General features: G+C 44.9%; 1 protein-coding gene across 8 annotated transcripts in view; it reads left to right on the top strand.

Moving 5' to 3' along the window:
- Positions 1 to 19,738, top strand: part of ANK3 (ankyrin 3) — a 731,099-nt gene that overhangs the window by 571,795 nt on the left and 139,566 nt on the right. For all 8 annotated transcript variants that reach the window (XM_059729850.1, XM_059729852.1, XM_059729851.1 and 5 more), the window contains 5 exons: positions 1,026 to 1,223; positions 4,108 to 4,206; positions 4,977 to 5,075; positions 13,628 to 13,825; positions 16,717 to 16,815. In XM_059729850.1, the coding sequence (XP_059585833.1) occupies positions 1,026 to 1,223; positions 4,108 to 4,206; positions 4,977 to 5,075; positions 13,628 to 13,825; positions 16,717 to 16,815 (693 nt within the window). The remainder of the gene's footprint in view (positions 1 to 1,025; positions 1,224 to 4,107; positions 4,207 to 4,976; positions 5,076 to 13,627; positions 13,826 to 16,716; positions 16,816 to 19,738) is intronic.

Raw genomic sequence — 19,738 nt, 5'->3', positions numbered from 1 at the left:
GAAGCTCTTGGCATGAGGTTAAAAATTTCCTAAATATTTTCTTCTCTGAAAACAAACTTTAAGACTCTTAACACAGCAGCCTCCTAGAACTTTATCCAGTGGGATTTCTGTGCTGAATGAGCCATTACAATCTTAATAAAAATGTGGATTTCCAGGTCTCATAACTCTATTGTGAGAGCCCTTAAAAATGTTATAGATATAAAACTTCTTTCCAGTTTCTGGGAAATATTCAAAGCATTGCTTATTGCTAAATAAACATAAAATGGTAATTTAATGCACAAGACTAGGAAATCAAACATCAAGGGTGCTTGCTTTAGTCCAACTCCTGTTGGTATGATTAGGGATTGTGGGGGCCATAGACCATATTAAGATCTTAGGGCCAGGTGAAAAATGCACCGTAGGTTTGATGAGACCCTTAATGCAATATGTGCTGCACTGCACCATGCAAACATATCCAAAGAGACGTGGACCTTATTCTTTTTGATCACACTCCAGATTTGAAATAGTATATGCAGCATCAGCAAAGGACCTTTGGGAACTCCATGCTTTAATCCAGGGTGCCCAACTCATCTGGCTGACATGAGGCTGGGTTATGGGCCAGATCTGGAGTGCAGAGCTATGTAGCAGGTCTGGAATTAGCAGGGGTGTTCTTTGCTGTGGTTCTTGGAGCTGTGGCAGCTGCTGTTCCTCTCATCTGATTTCTGTTCCCTTAGGCTGGATGACACAGGTCTGGGAGCCACAGCAATTAATGCTGCCACTGTTCACCATGTTGCCGAATTTCCTGATCCAGGGGGAGCCCCTTTAGGCTGGATGATAGAGCCCCATGGGCCAGGTCCAGACTGTGGATCTTGGTCACCACTTCTTTAGTCATGTGACAAATTAAAAATTAGTATGGAGTATTTTATAATTTCAGCCTTGGTAGAATTCATGTTGCTTTACAATTACAATAATAGCACCTCAGCAGATATTTTCCCTCAAAATCTGAACCTTATTTTTCTTATTAAGACTGTCTTCTTCATATTTAGGATGACCAAACACCACTGCACATTTCTGCCAGACTGGGAAAAGCTGATATAGTGCAGCAATTATTACAACAAGGAGCATCTCCAAATGCAACTACAACTTCTGGTTATACTCCCCTCCATTTGTCTGCTCGAGAAGGGCATGAAGATGTAGCCTTAGTTCTTTTGGATCATGGTGCATCTTTAGCTATAATTACCAAGGTAAGGGAGAGATGTTAAGCCATGTTAGTCTGAAGTCTTTTAGCTGGTAATGAAGTTGGTTGTTGCCTACATACCTCTCTGAACCAGTTAGTCTCTAATGTGCCACCCTTCCCTACCTTCTGGCAAGGTACAGGAGTTGTGGAAATTAAATCTGAAATGCTTACAAAGTATTCCAGATAGATTAAATAATCCAGGGGTCATGCATGCTTCTAAAAAAGTAGGAATTAACTACAGTCTGCTACCTAGGTGGATATATAGCTTCATGTTTTCACTTCTGAGCTGGATTTATAATATGGTCTACTGATAAAAACTTATTGATTGTTTAGTATTGCAAGCAGTTGAGTCACATGACTTGACATAATGTAACGGCTATGGAAGCTGGTCACCATGTGGTTGTGCAAAGATTCAAAGAGATGCATATTAACTTCTGAAGAGCTGCATCTGGCTTTGGAGCCTCAGGTTGGCCACCTCTGGTATCAGGGGCTACCTGCCTCTGTTGTAGTTCACAAGTAGAGAAGGAAAGAAAACAAGAGATACTGTCATAAGCAAATATCCTGGTTTTCTCTGATTAAAAATCACAAATTCTCTGATTAAAAATTGTAAATTCTTTGATTAAAAACCCAAAATCAATTATTAAAATTAAAGGCTCCCCACAGCCCTCCCCCAACCCAGTATTGCTGGTGCCCCTCAATCCCTCCCACAGCCTGCTCAGCCCTCATGATGCCCCTTACTCCCCACAATAGCCCCCCAGTCCCACATACACAGGCACAGACATGCAGGCACAGACATGCAGACACAGATGCATGCAGTCATTGATATCCATCCCAGCAGGTAAGTGTGTGTGGGGGGAAAGGGCAGGGCAGGGTGGGGGAAAGGGAAGGTGCTGGGGGGGGTGCAGATCAAGAAGTGGGGGGAGAGTGTGCCTCTGTGCTTGATTCCAGGAGCAAGCGCAGGGGATGAGGGCAGGGGTGCCCCTCTGAGGGCTGTACACACGCCAGGGGGGCTTGCACACAATCGTTCCAACCTCTGCCACGGTGCCCCATGCTGCCTTCCTGCAGCCGGCTGCACAGCTTTGCGGGCAAGTGGTGCAGGGCACAACAGTGGCAGTGAGGTGGTGGCTGCCATGTGCAGGCCACACACATACCACCTGGCTGGCTGACCGGGGAGAGGGAGGGAGAGAGGGGGCGGCTGCATGCAGCAACTGCCACTGCACTGCCACTTGTGTCCCATGGCTGGCCACAAGGCTCCACAGTGGTGTGGAGTGGTGGCTGGGGTAGCTGCATGCCGGCTGGGGGGCAGGGAGAGGCTCACATGTGGTTGCTGGCACTGCTGCTGCTTGCCTGTGGACCTGTGCTTGCGCGGAGGTGGCTATCATATGAAAGCCCCCTGTCCGCAGGCACAGCTGTGAAGACAAGTGGCAGTGGTGGTGTGAGGTGGTGGCAGCTGCCATATGCGAAACCCCCCCACCCCCACTGGCCGGCATGCAGCCACCATCACCACCATCCTGCACCGCTGTTGCCACTTGTCTAGGGAGCCATGCCTGCAGATGTGGGGCTTGCAAGCAGCGGCCACAGCCACCACCACACTGCCGCTGCCGCCCCATGGCTGGCTGCATTGCTGTGAGGGCACAGCTCCACAGGCAAGCAGCAGCAGTAGTGGCCACTGCGTGCAAGCCCCCCACTGGCCAGCACGCAGCCACCACAGCCACCTCCCCTCGCCACTGCAGAGCCGTGGCCTCAGAGCTGTGTGGCTGGTTGCGGGGTAGCAGCGGCGGTGGCAGCTGTTGCATGTGAGCCACCCCTCCCCCCACACTGGCCATTCGGCCAAGTGGCACGTGTGCAGCTCGCATGCAGTGGCCACTGCCACTGCTGCGCCGTGCACCGCGTGCCTGCAAAGCCATGTGGCTGGCCATGGCAAGACAGCATGGGGTGCTGTGATGGCGGCCACCGCGTGCGAACCCGCCCTACCAGCCAGCACATGTATGACCCACAGAGGGGCACCCCTGTTCTCACCCTCGCCCTGCTTCTGGGAGCAGGCTGAGGTTGGAGGCAGGGAGGAGCTGCGGTGTGCTGCCTGGGGCCGACAGTGCACCCCGACTTCCTTAGCTCCCAGCCATCTTCTTCCCCAGCCCTGCCCCACAACCCCCAAGCCCCACTTACCTCCAGGCTCCAGGGGTGAAGAGCAAGTCTGAGACTGAGCCTGAGCCCAGCTTTGGCTGACTCAGAGCCTCAGACCTGGCCCTTCCCCCTCTCCCTCCCCCTCCTGGCAGGGCTGGGGTTTTCCAACCCTTTCTGCAATTAGCTCTTGCAGGCTGGAACTGTGCCAGCCTGCAAGAGCTCTTTGCAAAAGCGGAGAATCTGTGGATTTCTTAATTTCTAGGGTTGGAAGGGACCTAAACAGATCATCAAGTCCAACCCCCTGCCCTGGGCAGGAACGAGTGCTGGGATCATAATACTCCAGCCAGATATCTGTCCAACTTCCTCTTGAAGACCCCCAAGGTAGGGGAGAGCACCACCTCACTTGGAAGCCCATTCCAGAGCCTGGAAGCCCTAACCATTAAGTAATGCCTCCTGATACCAAGCCTGAACATACTCTCAATCAATTCGTGGCCGTTATTCCTTCTTATCCCAGGTGGTGCCTAGGGGAACAGAGTCTCACCTATTTTCTGCTGGTCCCCCCTGGTGAGTTTATTTCTCTGCTAAAAGGGGAAATCCACGTTTTCTCCTATTAAAAACAGGGAATCTGTGTTTTTCTCCATTTTTCCATGGGAAACAGAAAACCTGGATCCCTGGTCATAAGTTAGAGCCCCTTGTGTGATTGAAACTTTCAGATGTCCTGGGAAAGAAATGTTCATCACCTCAGTGTAAATAATTTTTTCTTACAGAAAGGATTTACTCCTCTTCATGTGGCTTCAAAATATGGCAAAATTGAAGTAGCCAACCTTCTGCTTCAGAAGAACGCATCTCCGGATGCTGCTGGAAAGGTAGGATAGACAAAACCAGTGCCTACTGGCATAGTAAATGTCTGCTTACACATGATACAAAACTGTCTGTCACACAAGCACCTGCTAATATTTTCAACCATAGTTTTGGATATGGCTTGATAGTGTCATCAATCCCATGGCAAAGGATTTTGTCATCATTAAGGGCAAAATTTCACTTCCTTTTTGAGACCACACAGGGAAATAAGTTGTAAAAAATCCAAACCCTGAATCCTAGCTCAGACCACTCACATTCCTTTCAGAGCACAATGAACATAAAGTACCAGGACTCTTCCCTCCTCTCCCACCTTCCATCACCATCACCCCTCTCCTTCTCAGCTCCTGGTCTGGTGGGCAGAGAAAGAAAGGAGCCAAGGCTTCACAGGCCAACAGAACTTAATCTAGCCCAAAAAGGAAGTGGAAGTGGATGAGTAGTGGATTACTTATGCCGTACAGTAAAAGAGGAGTAGTACAAGAGATTTACAGTTTCCTATGTGGCTTGCCCTTGGACAGTGCAAATACGTAGATTTTCTTCTGCTTACTCCAGACAAAGTTACAATCTTATCCTCAATAAGTGCGTGAGGTGGGTGTTCATAGATAAGTTTTCATTTGTTCTGTTGCTTGTTGTTTCAGAAGTTAATGGAGAATTTGAATATATGAATGGATAATATCGCTATGTTCTCAACTTATCTACTTTAACCTGACTTTCCATGCTCTTGAATTTCACTGGAGCTTGTTTATAACAAGGCTTGTTTGTTCTGTGTGTGTTTTAGAGTGGTTTAACTCCACTGCATGTAGCTGCACACTATGATAATCAGAAAGTGGCACTTCTGCTTTTGGACCAGGGAGCTTCACCTCATGCTTCTGCAAAGGTACAAGTACTGATCAATACAAGGGAACAGCAGGCTTGCTTTTTATATATATGTTCCTTATACCTCTGCTCTTTCTACCCTTTATTCAGTGTATCTTTCAGTTACAATGTACCCTAGCAATCCCATTTATTTGTCTGGCATAAGGGTCTGTAAGCTGGTAGAATGACTCAGTAGGGCAGAAAAGAACTTAATTGATCTTTTCCGCAAAGAGACAGGATTCATAACAAAAAAGTAAAATGAGTCAGCATAGTCTAGAAAAACTCATGGGCTTGGGTTTCAATCCATGAAATATGGGGTCCTGCTTTTCTTATACTTTTTTTTATTTCTTCCTTTTAACATCTATGCCAAGGAGAAACAGAAGGGAACCTCTTGATCAGCAGAGACCAAGGATTGCACTTTGTCAGTTTGCTTTTAAGAAAAACATTAGAGTGTGATCTGTCAGGGTAACTTCCATAGTTGTTAAAATTCTTCATAAATACTTCCATAGAACTGGATTATTGAGAAATAGAAAAAAATAGCCATAGTCCTGAATGGACTGCAATCTACTGGAGATGCATAATGTAAGAATCCAGGTAAGAAAAGACATAGAGATTAACATGGGAATGAATTAAACTTAAAATAATGACTGATGAATACAAAACTTAAGGAGGAAGACCTGTGAGACGTTTCAAAGCCCTAAATCCTTGTGAGTCTCCTGTGGCATCATGTGGCTTCAGTGACACTAGAATAATGCAGTGTTCTTCATTTATTTCATTAATTACCAATGTAGCAGTGTCAATAAATAAAATAGGGGTGAAGCAGACTCATGTTTTATGTAACAGATACAGTATAAATACCTCATCCCAAATGTTATGGGTACAGTCCTAAACATTCTTCTAAAGAGCAAACATTGAAAATATAGCTCAAGAGTTTATGGAAAAGGTGGGTTATACACAAACAAAAACCCCTCTCTTTATTATTTTCCTTTACAACATGAACAAATGTAGACATGATGAAAAAATCTTGCTTCAAGGCTAAAGAGGAGGCATCTCTCAGAGCAGGGGCGGGCAAAGTCTGACCCATTGGCCAGATCTGGCTAGCAGTGAATGCCATTTCCCAGTAGCCCCTGCCTGCGTGGCTGAGGTTGGTTTCCATGGTGACCCCAACAGCAGCCATGCTGTGATAGCATGGGGTTGAGGTGTCCATGGAGACCAGCCCCAGCAGTGCTGCAGGCAGCGGTGATGCCAGCCTCTTCCTGGTGGAGTGGTAAATGGGGAGCTGTGCTGCAGTGGGAGTGGGACAGATTCAGCTGCCACTGCCTGTGCAGGGCAGGCAGCGCTGCTGGGAGGGGTGCTTATGGGGAATTTTGGGGTGGTTATAGCCCCCCACAAGCCCTCTGCGCCCCCCCCCCATGCTGCCCCTGCTGGTAGGGCATGTGGCAGGGTGCAAAGCTGCTCCAGAGCCTGGCTGGGATTTTGCAGTGGTGACTGTATGGACCAGAACTGGGGCAGAGCCGCATTCTGCAGCCTGCATGCCCCAAGCAAAGGCATGCAGGCTACAGATCATGCCTCTACTCCAGCTCTGGACCACGCAGTCACTTCTGCAAGATCCCAGCCAGGCTCCAAAACAGCTGTACACCCTGCTATGTGCCCTGCCAGTGCTCCTGGAGCCAGTCTCCATAGAAACCCTGGCCTTGTGCTATCACAGTATAGCCACACAGGCAGGGGCTGCTGGGAAATGGTGTCTCGCTGCCAGCCAGATCTGCTATTTTGCCCCCCCCCCTCCATCTCAGAGGGAAATGTAGTCCATTATAAATCATAGGCCACATCCTATGTATTGCAATGCAGAAATGAAATTACACAGAAAGCCAGAAGCAATAGCAAAGCCTAAAATCAATAATGTCTTTCGTAATATTCCGACATAGTGCCCCAGGAAATGAACTTGGGTGATCTCTTTTACTCTTCTCTTTTCACCTAGGATGTACTGAAAGAAATGATCGTCAAGGAAGTGTGGCCCTCCCGCAGGGGAAAGGACTGTGACTGCACCCAAAGCTAAAGGCTTTTTAAGCCTAAACCAAAATGATAAAATTACAGCTTAAAATAAGCAGAATCATGTATTAGGTCACCATATCCACCTGTAACCAAACAGATTAGCAGCTGCCACTTTGGGGTTTTGGTGCCAGCTGTGATCCTTCTTAAAATAAAACATTTGTTAGTATTTTACAGCAAGCGAGCCACAGCAATGCACTGAGTTGCACAACAATACTCAATGCAATTAGTAATAGCAAGCCTACTGCTTTAGGCACCGTTCTGTGCAGTCAACTGATAGATGATGTGATCATGGCTGATGAATTTCCGCCCTTTTGTACATAAATGTTTAATGTTATATATATATATATATATATACATATATATATATATATATATATATATCATCAATAACACTGCAGTCAACTTTTCCAACAGTTGTCTTATTCCCGCTAAGACTGATTTTTTAATTGGCCTGTCACACTGGTGTTGCAGTGTTTCCATAAAAAACCTGATCAAAAAAAGAATATGGGAGATGTTCAGTAGTACTCCCAGACCCCTAATATATATAAAAATGGGGATAGACAGTTATGGCTGATGTTTCTGTATCTGACTGTACTAATTATTCTTTGTACAAAGTTGTTTTGGGTAGTAGATCATTTTAGTTGATCACCCATTTTACAGTGCCTCTATTTCTCTTCAGCAGTTTACAGTTGTTCTCGTTTTTCTTCCATCCATAAACTCATCCCTTTTTTACCTTTTCCCTGACAAGCAGAATAACAACACACTTTTTCTCCAAACATTTTCCTTAAATCTATTCACTGTGGTCCTTATGATAAGGATTGACATGCAGATTGAGAATAAATTCATCTTCAATTTTTCAGTACCCTCTCTGCTTTCTTTTGGCAATCTAGAACTTCCTGCATCACTGGGTAACACCCATCTATTTTGCTGAAAAATATCTGAAAACACATTGGCATTTTGTAAAATATAAAAAATCCCAGTTTCACAACCTTTACCTTTAAATGTAAAGACTCAGTTGTTTATGCTGTTACTAGACACATGCATAAAATTTTCCAGTTGTTCAGTTTTAATGCTTAAAATGTGACTTGTATGAAAATGTACTATCTTTTCAAAATGCAAATAGAATTGCTAGTTTCTGTACTTCTTCTTCCTCACCACCCCCCCCCCCCCCCCCCGCTTTATATTTTGTGCCAAATGATTCAGGGATTCATTGCAGATGATTAGGCATATATATGCACTTTTGAGCATATTCTCAACTATGCTCAGAAAGTTCAGTTTTATATTATAGTGCACTTCTATCAGAAGGACTGCAATCTGCACCAATTAATTATTTTGCTCTCCAGGCACAAAGATAGTCAATTCATTCCTCTGGTCCTGACTGATACTAAAGTACTGAGGTCAGGGCAAGATTTTTTTTTAAATGTACAGTAATTTTTTACTGCAGGGTTAAGAACACTGAGTTGAGTACTGACCCCAAGATTTGCATTCAATTCATCCACTGTCTCAGCTAAACTGGTGTCTAAAACATTGGAAAAACCTTGTTAAAACAGTATTTATAACCTATGTTCTACTATTTAATCCTTTCTGTAGTAAGTGCCAAATCACATGTGAGACTAGCTTATTCCAAAGTATGTTTAAACCAAGTCTAAATACACACTCACAGGCACGCACGCAAACACACACACACACACACATGCACACACACAGCTAAATTCTTCAGAGTCCACCCTCACTGAACATGCACCAGGCAGAGTCTAAGTGGGATCTTCCCTTCAACTATAGTTTGGGGTTGGTTGCTTTGGGATTGGGAACCAAGACTAGGAACAAGAATATTTTCTCTCCTGTGCCCCAGTTAAATCTAGGATGAAGACCAAAACTGCCTAATTTTACAGAAAAAAAATCAGGAACCAGACAGTGTATGAGTGTGTGCGGTGAGGGGAGAGGGTAGATTATGACAAGAGCTTAAGTATAGGACCATACTAAAGACTGCAGTGGTGGGAAGGGAAACTGGAATTGGGGTTGAGGGAGGCTGGGACTGGCTGGTTAAGGAGATTAGTATTCAGAGTTATGGAAATAGGGAACTGTGGGCACCTATACATGTGCAGGAAGGGTGCTCCGACACACTGTAATTACAGTGCATCAGAACAGGCTCGATTGAATCTGCTGGAGTGCGGCAATTACCATGTGTCACGTGTATCAGCATCCCTGCACTGAAAAATGGCAGTGGGGGTGCTTTAACTAAAGCTTGTCCAATGAGTTTTAGTTAAAGTGCCCCTGCCACCATTTTTTAGAGCGGGGATGCTGATACACATGATGCTCCGGGCACTTTAATTATTGTAGCTCTCAGAGCTGTTCTAATTAAGGCATCCCCTTCCCCCACCTCCCCACTCCTAGAGCACATGTATAAATGCCCAAAGAGCCAGTAGATGTGGGGAGAAGCCTGAGACTGGATGAATAGCTGTGAGAGGGAAGTGGAGTGACTGAGCAAACAGATTTGAGGAGGAGCTGGAAGAGAGGCAGGAATTGAAGCTTGGAGAGGGGGTTGCGGAGAAGGTTGGAGAGGGGGTTGAGCTGGGAATAGTGGAAAAGTGGGATTGTGCTGGGGAGTCTTGAGGTATGAGGCTAGGCCTAGAATGAAAAGTGGAGCCTGTGTAACAAAATAGGACTGAATAAAGAGACCAGGATACAGAATAGGGATACAACAGAGACATGTTGGAGAGGATGGGGTAAAAATAATTCAGGTGAAAAAAACAGACAGAAGGAACTATAACCACTAACACACTGTGCTCCAGAATCCCAAATAGAAATAGTGGAATCTTACTATTTTTCTCCTGTCACCACTGTCTCTGACAAAGCACAATGTCATGTTCACTTCCAGTGACAGGTCACAGAAAGATAAAAACCTACTACTGCTTTCACTTTTCTGTAGGTTGAGTGGCAGATGTAGTGCGGTAGAACTCAAGGTTTCAACTGAAGTCACCTAGTTTGGTTTTTAATTTTGTTCTTCTGTAAACTGAGGAGGTTACAGACAAAATTACTATATAAAAGAACATTTTAAGGTTCATGTCTTGGAATATTCATTCCAATATTTATTCCATTATCTGGTTGCATAATGAAGAAAAATATTATTTGTAGGTCTCTTGCTTCACTTACTACAGAAGTTAGAAAGTGGGATGTGAATGAACTGTGGGACTACAGGAAGGGAAAGGATGGTTACATAGCACAGGCAGCCCTGGAGGACAGAATTCTGTCCCGACTTTGGGTATAGAGTTTCTGTGTTATGCTCATTTAAACCAAAGTTAAACTAATTTTAGGTGCAGACAGAAGAGCAGTGGCTCCAATCCACCATCCCATCCTCCAGCACTGGATGAAAAACTCTACACTAAAATCTCTCCCTTCCCTTCCCCACCTTCCATTCTAAAGACAGCACTGAGAGCAAGGCTGAGCTGTGTCAGCCCAGCCCTACTCCTGGCACATGCAGACACAATTTACTGAAGGTGCTCCATTTTGGAGCATCTTTGTTTGAACCCTCATGCCATAAAGGTTCATGTTGTTGTGAGACGGTGCCCTTTTAAAGTGCTTTGCAGCTGTGCACTTGTGTTTGGTCATGGCTGTAAAGTGCTTTCAGGGGCCAGATTGGGCAAAAATGGTCACTTCTGTCTGGCCTTTTGTGTACCTCATTTACTATTGAGGCCCTGGGGTCTGATTTGTAGAAGGGTTCAGCTCTCATAGCTGCAACTGAAGTCAACAAGAGCTGCTTTTTAACACATAAAGTGATATGCAATGTTAAGTAGCTGAAATTATTAGGTCCAAGGCATTACAGATTGATTATTTAAAATTAGAGGATACTTTGGACCTTGATCTGTGTTTCTCTCAGTTAACATGGAGATCATAATCCCCTCCTTTACTTGCAGGGATGTAGTGAAAGTACATTCATTAATGTATGGATAGCACTTAGATACTATAGTTATAAGCACAACAGAAAAGACAATGAAGAAATTAATAATCCTGTCTTCAACATTTTAGGGTTCATATAGTGTGCAGTAAATAGAGTCTAAGGCCACACATTACACAACAAGGAGAAAGAAAACAAAATATGGGGTAGTTGTTCATTAAGAAAGAATTCCCTGTTCTGAGGAAGGAGTCTGTGGAACAACAATAAATGATCATGTAATTAAAGATTGGATGATAGTGCTTGAGCACAGGCAACCCTGATTCTGTCATTTTCCTGCTTTTGAGTGCTTGACTTTTAATATGTTCTTTTAACATCATTTTTGGGTAGAATATATCATGTATGGCAACATGGTATTTTAGAGGTTTTCAGACCTCAGCACACATGTAGGACCTGGAAGGAACCATTCTTACTTACACAGAATAATTCAGGCAGATTTTTGTGCCATGCAGTGTCTGACTTTACAGAAGCTTCATGTGAGCATTGTAGTCCATCACCTACATTTAGCTGTAGGATCCGAACATTAATGTTATAGAACTTCCTGTATTTTGAATTAATGCAAATTATTCTGACTTCAGGATTGATAATAATTAAGTATTGATATGACTATATATGCCTTTGTTATTCCTTACTCCTGTCTGCATCACAGCACAACAGGTCTAAATGCCTACCTAATACTGTTCAGCTGTCCCTCTGGCCATTTCCCTACCCAGCCCTACCTTCCCTCCCTACTGTGTAAAATAGCAAATTCCTCTCCAAAGGAGATGCAACTGACAGCCACAAAAGGACACTGAATTACTCATCAAAGATAGGCAGTATAATGCCTCCCGGAACAGCTTAAAATCTGAAAGGGTAATAGGTTGGAACTAAAACCATAGGAGTTTAAAGATATCTTGGTCTGGGTTTTCATCTCAGCACCACTGAACAAGTAGAAGACTGGGTTTCAGCAGGGTCTGGAAGGTAGGACTCTTGTTTCCACACATCATAGATAGCTTTCACCTGTGAGAATATTAAATGAGTTCTACTCCTTTAACCTCAGTCTCACATGTATGTACTAATGAGTTTGCATGCACGCACACAGACACAGACATACACACATGCACGCACAAATACGCTCCCTTATAATTCTGAAGATTAATATGATATTTCCAAAAGACTGACAGGATTGGCTGCAGTAACTATCAATCACAAAGACACTCTCATGGACCCAGAGGAACAGACTTCCATCTTCAGCTCCCTCTGTGCAAAAATGAGGTTTATTTCCTACCTATGGGGACTTTTTACCATCTTGTACCATCTACACTTTTCCCAGAGCCTGACGAAGGGACTTTGATCCCAAAAGCTTGCAGAAAAGGACAGTTTTCTTGCCATTTTCCAGTTGGTCTAATAAAAAATATTATTTTGGAATTAAGAGTTCTAGTTTTTTGTATGTCTTTTTGTTTCAGACCAACACGGCTACAAAGTACACCCCTGTAACTATCAATTTGCATTCAAAGACTGGTCATGCCCCTGACCAGTGTTTTCATCTCTGTATTTGATCCATTATTCTTAAGTGTATCTTACTGATTTATGCACATTGATTTAATGAGTGCCTAAATGAACCAGATTACAGATGTTCTCCCAAATTCTCTCCTTTCTTTTGGCACTTTAAATTATTCTGTATCCTTTACCCTGCATTTAGATTGTGATGGTCATCCTGGAATTACCTGAATGGATGAATTAGGAGCAGGAAAAGAATGAAATGATAAAGACAAAACAATAATTTCATGTTGAACCATTCTTTGAGCTTTTTTTGGATAGGGTATCTAAAACTGCCTTAACAACGAGATGAGAGGAATATTTTTAGTGAAGTATATGTTACAAGACTGATCCTACTTTGCATATATACTTTTTTGATTCATACCAGGAAAAGCAAAAAACCTCCCTAAACCCTAGCAGTGGTTTTAAGTTAGAAAATATGATCCCATATCTCCACCCACTTTGTTATAGAGATGAAATGTATCTGGACCTTTAAGGAAAAGTAGCAAATATCTATGAAATATTTGAAGTCATTGTAGACTTTATTGCACTATATCAGGGTATAGACAGACATAAAACTGTATCAGTATCAAAAGATATGATATAAGTTACACCTGTATGATTCCATAGCAAAACCAATATAACTTTAACCCTGTTTCATTTGGGGTCAAAGGGGAAGCAGTTCAGTTAACTTGTATCATTATAGGCTTATGCATATGTACCAAGTTGTGTCATAACAGCTGCTATGAGTTACCCCTCCCCTTTTAAAGCGGCTAAAAAATATGGTTGTCCATACCCTTAATGTTCATCACTCTCATTCAGTGTCATTCAGACTTCCCAGAATTCCCTTATTTTAATGCAAAACTCTAAAAAAGACTATTTATTAAAGCTCTAAAGTGACCCTTTTTAGTATGGTCCAAAGTTAAGCTCAGTCATGCAAGGCTAAACTTTTAGAACTGATTATTTAACATTGTAAAATCACATAAATACAGAAAGGTAATAATCACTGTATTTCACAGATGAGCCTGTAATCAAATGTTTTGTGTTGACAGAATGGTTATACTCCACTGCATATAGCTGCCAAGAAAAACCAGATGGATATAGCAACAACATTGCTTGAATATGGTGCTGACGCTAATGCTGTAACCAGACAGGGTATTGCTCCTGTTCATCTTGCAGCCCAGGAGGGCCATGTGGACATGGTGTCATTACTCCTTACTAGAAATGCTAATATGAATCTTAGCAACAAGGTAATTTTTCTTTCTTTTCTGCTCACGGTAAAAGTGTAGAATCATAATAACAAGGGGGCCTGGAAAGGGAATTTTACCTTTTCTGATTCTCTGAATTTCAAAAAGCACAGCAGCTGTTTGAATCAATACCATCATTACTTCTAGCAGAGAGAACAGAACAGAGCAAGTACCATATCACATCAAACCAATTGTCCATTTTTTCTTGTATCCAGTCTTTGACAAGGACCAATACCAGATGCTTCAGATTACTATGTAAACCCTCCTCTTCCCTTTTCCACAAAAGACAGTTTTGCATAACATGCCCCTGGGGAAATTTCTTCTTAACTCCAGGTGGTTAGTGAGGTTGGCTTGTTATATTTATGAGCTCTATACACGTGCCTGCCCATTAAGCATGTAACCTTAAAAGGTTCCTTTCCTTGTAAAGGAAAACTGATTTATCATTGAATAATAGCAATATGATTCTCTGAGATTTTGAAAATTAATGAAAGTGACTTGAATTGCCCTGGCGTGCAACTTTAAACCCCAGGTTTTACTGTTATTTATTAGGGCTATGTGAAGCTTCAGGTGCTGATGGTTTGGAGGAGATTCGGCTCAATTCAGCAGCCAGATCTCTGAATCCAAATCAAATTGGGAGACCAATAAAAAGATCCAAATTGATTCAAAGCCTCCAAATTGGTTCAGAAAAGATTCGGAGAAAGATTTGGAGATTCAGGGAGCTGGACCCAGGCTCCATGCCAGTAATTGGAGGGAAGGGGGGCTGGAGGAGGGGGGAGGGGACCATGGAGTGACCCCCACCAGGCCCTATCCCCTGCCTGCTCCCCTAGCTCCCCTGAACACACCCTGACCCCCACCCTTTCTCCCAGCACCATCAAGAGTGATCCCCACTGCCCCACACTGCATGGGGGGCTCTGCCAGATTCAGACCAATTGATTTGGGACAGTGATTTGAATCACTGAATTGAATCCGTGTCCCCTGAATTGGATGAATCTGAATCCAAAGCAAATACAGGCCCAATATTTATCCTGGAAAACAGAAAGGGAATTTAACTGTAGTATCAGACTTAACTGATTTGGCTCAAACCGGTTTATGTAATGTCTGTCCCAGACCCCTTCCTGGTTTAAGTTAAATCAGAGCCCTCCAGCATTCCAGTTGCTTTGCAACTCTGGATGGGGCTCTGCTCTCTGCTCCAGCCCAGCAGGGATGCCCCCCACCCTTCTGCTCCTTGGCTGCAGCTCCGGCAGATACTGCAGGTACAGCAGGGTCTGCCTGGCTTCCACCTGCTCCCCCCCACACCACTCCCTGCTCAGGCAGGGATTCCTCCCTCCCCTCTGCCTTACACAAACAACTCTCAGCATTAGCTAGCATATCATATGCTGGCTATGGTCTGTGCTGTGGGAGACAGCACAAACGCAGACAGGACAGTGTCAGCTTAGGGGCTTTTGAAGCTAATCATCAGGTAGCTGGCAATGTCCCTTCATTTCTTCCTTGGAAAAAGTTGTTTAAAAAGAGCTTGAACTAATGAGAGAGGCTGTTTTTTTGTTGATGGGCTGATAAATGCTAACAACTCCCTAAGCAGAAACCAGGCAGATGCCTGCAGAAACTGCTGAGCTCCAGCAAGGCAACAGAGGGGAGGGGCCAGCCCTGATGTGGAGCAGAGAGCCTCGCCCAGCCAGAGATCATGCCAGGATGCTGGGGGAGTCTGATTTATCTTAAACCAGCAAGGGGTCTGGGAAAGACATTGCATAAAACCCGTTTGAGCCAAATCAGTTAAGTCTGGTACTACATTCAACCAGGTTTATCTCAAACTGGTTTCAGCCATTTTCAAACTGGTTTATGTGTACTGAACATCTGTTCTGTTACAGGTTTAAACCAGTTTCTGATCACTTAAACTGGTTTATATGTAATGTCTGTCTCTAGCCATTATGACCTACAACCATCCTGAACAGCAGAAAAGTAACAGAGATTTAGCTCAGAGAGGGAAGTCATTTAAAGGCCTTTGTGGCTGAAAGGAATGGAAGAGAACATGCACTGAGAAAACATCATCAGGGAGGGAAAAGAGCTCCTTTCTTTGGGGAGTTAACCTGTTTGCTCTTCCTATATGTACTCCCTCAGAATAGTCTTAAACCGATTTATGTGTAATGTCTGTCCCTAGCCTGTATAGTTACAAACTGTTTTAGCCTATCCAGGTTAACCTAACCTGCAAAGATTTAATCAATTCAGGCTCAGGCTTTTTGAATGACTCTCCATAGACGATAGGATTATAAGGTTGTTAAAGCAAGGACTTCAGTTTTCACAGGACAAGAAGATTCAAGGATGAAATCAAAGAATTACCTCCACCCTCCCCAAGAAATTAAAATGAGGTTTTTAGTAATCTCTAGCTTTGATTGCTTCCCCTTGCTAAGGGAAACATTTCCAACCCAAGTGTTGTTCAAATAGAACAATTATGGGAAAATTGTAAATGGAAGGATTTAAATCTGTGTGCATGTTGCCTCTAGAAAATAGCAGATATGTAAACAAACATTTGTTGCTCTCATTCATATCCAGGGAGCAAAATAACAAAAACAACAAAATAACCCTGAGGTTTTTGGCTGAAAATGGTAAAATATAATATGCTGCCTTAATGTAATGTAACAAAAAGAAAGTTTCCCTATATAAATGGTGCATGTTGTATTTGAAATGTTAACTTGCTGGGTATTTTCTGGGTATAAATTTTAGTGTTTTTTATATCAACAAGCAACCAGTAAACACATGAGAGAGACAGAAATTTTATCCTCATTTACAAGATACATTAAATTAGTAGGACTTCTTAAGTCTTACTCAGGGTAGAATTGGGCTTATAATATTAATATGTCTCCATTGCAAGATGATCACTTGTTGCACCTAATTTGCAGAGTGGATTGACACCGCTTCACCTGGCTGCTCAAGAGGACCGAGTAAACGTAGCAGAGGTTCTTGTTAACCAAGGGGCTGTTACTGATGCACAAACAAAGGTATGATTAACCACACTACTGTATAAATACACGTATATTAAAAATGCAGAGAATACACATGGTATTACCTAAAGGAAATGTTTAAAATCTATAGGTTTGACTCATTGTTACTTCAGTTTTACACTTGTATAGATCCAGTGAACTAATAAGCATACAACAGCATGAAATCCACCAATATTCAGTTGGTGTATTGAGGCTGTTCAACTTGCAGAAAAGGTGATTAAGAAGGAACATAATAGCAGTCTTCAGCTATTTGAAGGGCTGCCACAAAACTAGAACACATTTTCCCCCTCTTGACAGAGTAGGATGCATATCAACAGCATGAAATTGCAGCAAAGTAGGTTTAGTTTGGATAAAAGGAAAGCTTCTTCACTATTAGAACAGTGAGGTAGTGCAATAGGCTGCCTTGGAAAGTTGTGGAAACTCCTTCCTTAGAGATTTTCAAGAGTATGGATAAGTAGTGGTTAGGGATGATCTAGGAGTAGCAATACCCAGAGAGTGCTGTGAAGAGCAACAGTTGGGAGCCCAGGAGTCTGCCACTCACAGATCACTAGGCATTGGTGACGCGTAGGGTGTTCATGCACCCCCTGAGCTTGGCAGTGCAACCCGTGTAAAAAGCGCTGCCAATGGCACCTGCGAGCATGTCCTGGGCTTGCGGGTGGACCCCAAAGACTACCCTGGCTGACGTCAGGGGATCCCCTTGACTTGCCTGCCACGACTTTGAATGGTACCTCAGTGGAGGGGTTCCCCTTCGAGGCAGCCTCCAGGGTCGTCACGCCTCCCGGTGGGCACTCACAGGGCTCCAACCTCCCCTACACCCCGGCCACTTGCCACCTTGGGTTGCCAGTCTTCGGGCCCTTTGGTGTTCTTGGCTCCACCCAACCTCTTCCCACGGCCCGCCAGCCACGCGTCAGTGTCTTCAGGTCATAACTCGATGTGCAGACTTTGAAGTCCTCGGACCTGGGTCCCACTAATCCGAATCCCTAGCGCCCTATCCCAATCACCCTGTGACTTGAGCGTGCAATTCCCACCACCGTGATAGCTGAAGCAATGCGGCCAGTGGGCCAGGAGGCCACGAAAGGTGCCCTTAGCCTATGGGCCCCGTGGATCCCCCTGTGCCTAGGTACCCAGCCCTGGTTGCTCGCCCCGCTCAGGTATTGAGTCCCAGTCATTTATCCTAGGACTCTAGTGGGGCCTGTCTGCCGCTTGTTCCATCCCCACTTGCGGTCTTCTGCTGCCCTCCACGGCGATACCCGATGGGGTTCCCTTTGGCCACGTCCTTGTTACCTCCTCTCCGAAGCTTCACTGCCAGCTTGCAAGTTGACCCCTTTGTCGGCTTGCCCAACGCTGCTTTTGCTGATTCTGTAACTGGCTCCTGTGCTGGCTCTGCTGCTGGCTCTGCTGCAGATGTTGCTGCTGGAGCCTCTGCCGGCTTTGCTGCCAGCTTCGCTACCAGCTTCGCTGCAAGCCCTGCTGTAGGCGTCTCTGCCGGCTCCTCCGCTGGCGTCAATACCGGCTCTTCTGCCGGCTTTGCTGCAGGCTCTGCTGTCGGCGTCACTGCCGACTCTGCCGTCGGCTCTGCTGTTGGCTCCGCTGTCGGCTCTTCTACTGGCATTGCTGCCGGCTTTACTGCAGGCTCTGCTGTCGGCGTTGCTGCCGACTCTGCCATCGGCTCCGCTGTCGGAACCTCTCCAGGCTCCGCCCCCAGCTTCCCACACTGCCTGATGCAGCAGCTGAGCCCCTCAGGGTGTGGGCTTCCTCCTTGAGCCTCCATTCGTCTGCCACCCCACTGCACCCTCGGGGCAGCTTTTTATTTCTTCCGGGTGGCATCTCCAGCCCACGCTGCCCGGCCCCAGCTGTATATAAGCGCGGCTGATAAGTTGTGGTGGTGGTTTCGCCGCACACGTTCATTCCTGCTTTTTGGGCTCTGCAGAAGGTAAGTGGGGCTTTCTTTTTGCTTTGACCTGGGGTCCTCCTGTAACCCCAGCTCCCCTGGGACAGAGTATAAAGGGGAATCAATTAAATATCTATAATTTTGTTGTTTTATGGCTGATTCTAATGAAACTTACAGGGATGTTAGCCTTTGCTGAGAGCATGGAGTCAGCCAAGTTTCAAGGTGATAGGTGCAGGGGTTTCTGAGGAACTGTACCTCAAAGTCCTGAAAGCAAAACTCATGTCACATGTGTATGTTAAGCCACAGGGAGGTGATAACTGCAGGGATGGTAGCCCCAGCTAAGGCCACAAAATCTGCCACATTTCAAGGAGATAGATATAGGGGTTTCTAGGAAACTGCACCTCAAGCTGATGACAAGCAAAACTCGTGACATAGGTGACACTGTGTGTGTGTTAAGGCACAGGGAGGTGAAAACTGCAGGCCTGCTAGGCCCTGCTGCAGCCACAAAGCCTTCCAGCTGTCAAGGAGATAGGTGCAGGGGGAGTCTGGCTTCTGGGACCCTGCACCTCTGGCTGCTAACTGGCAAAACTAATGATGTGGGTGCTTGTGCAACTGTCTCTCTCAGGGTGCAGGGGGGTGAAAAGAACTACTGCACACCTGTCAGGCCCTACTGAGGTCATGAAGTCTTCCAGCTGTGCCTGTCTGTCTTAGGGCATGGGAGGGTGAAAAACAGTACTGCAGGCCTGCTAGGCCCTGCCAGGCCATGCAGCCTGCCAACTGTCAAAGAGATAGGCGCAGGGGGAGTCTGGCTTCTGGGTCCCTGCACCTCTGGTGCAGGCCACTAACCAGCCTTGAGCTTGACATCATCACCTTTAGATGAGCTAGGCCAGGTAAGGGGGCACCGCCTCCAACAACCTTTGGATGAGCTAGGCCAGGGAAGGAGCCGCACCGAGCGGAGAAGATGCTTCACCAGCATGCAGGGTGACAAGAGAAAGGTAAGCAACAACGTCCTGGGAGTAGGGGTCCACA

This window comes from Alligator mississippiensis, chromosome 6, assembly GCF_030867095.1.
Source record: "Alligator mississippiensis isolate rAllMis1 chromosome 6, rAllMis1, whole genome shotgun sequence".
NCBI lineage: Eukaryota > Metazoa > Chordata > Crocodylia > Alligatoridae > Alligator > Alligator mississippiensis.
Note: the sequence above shows the minus strand (reverse complement) of the source record. Positions and strands in the feature narration are given on the sequence as shown.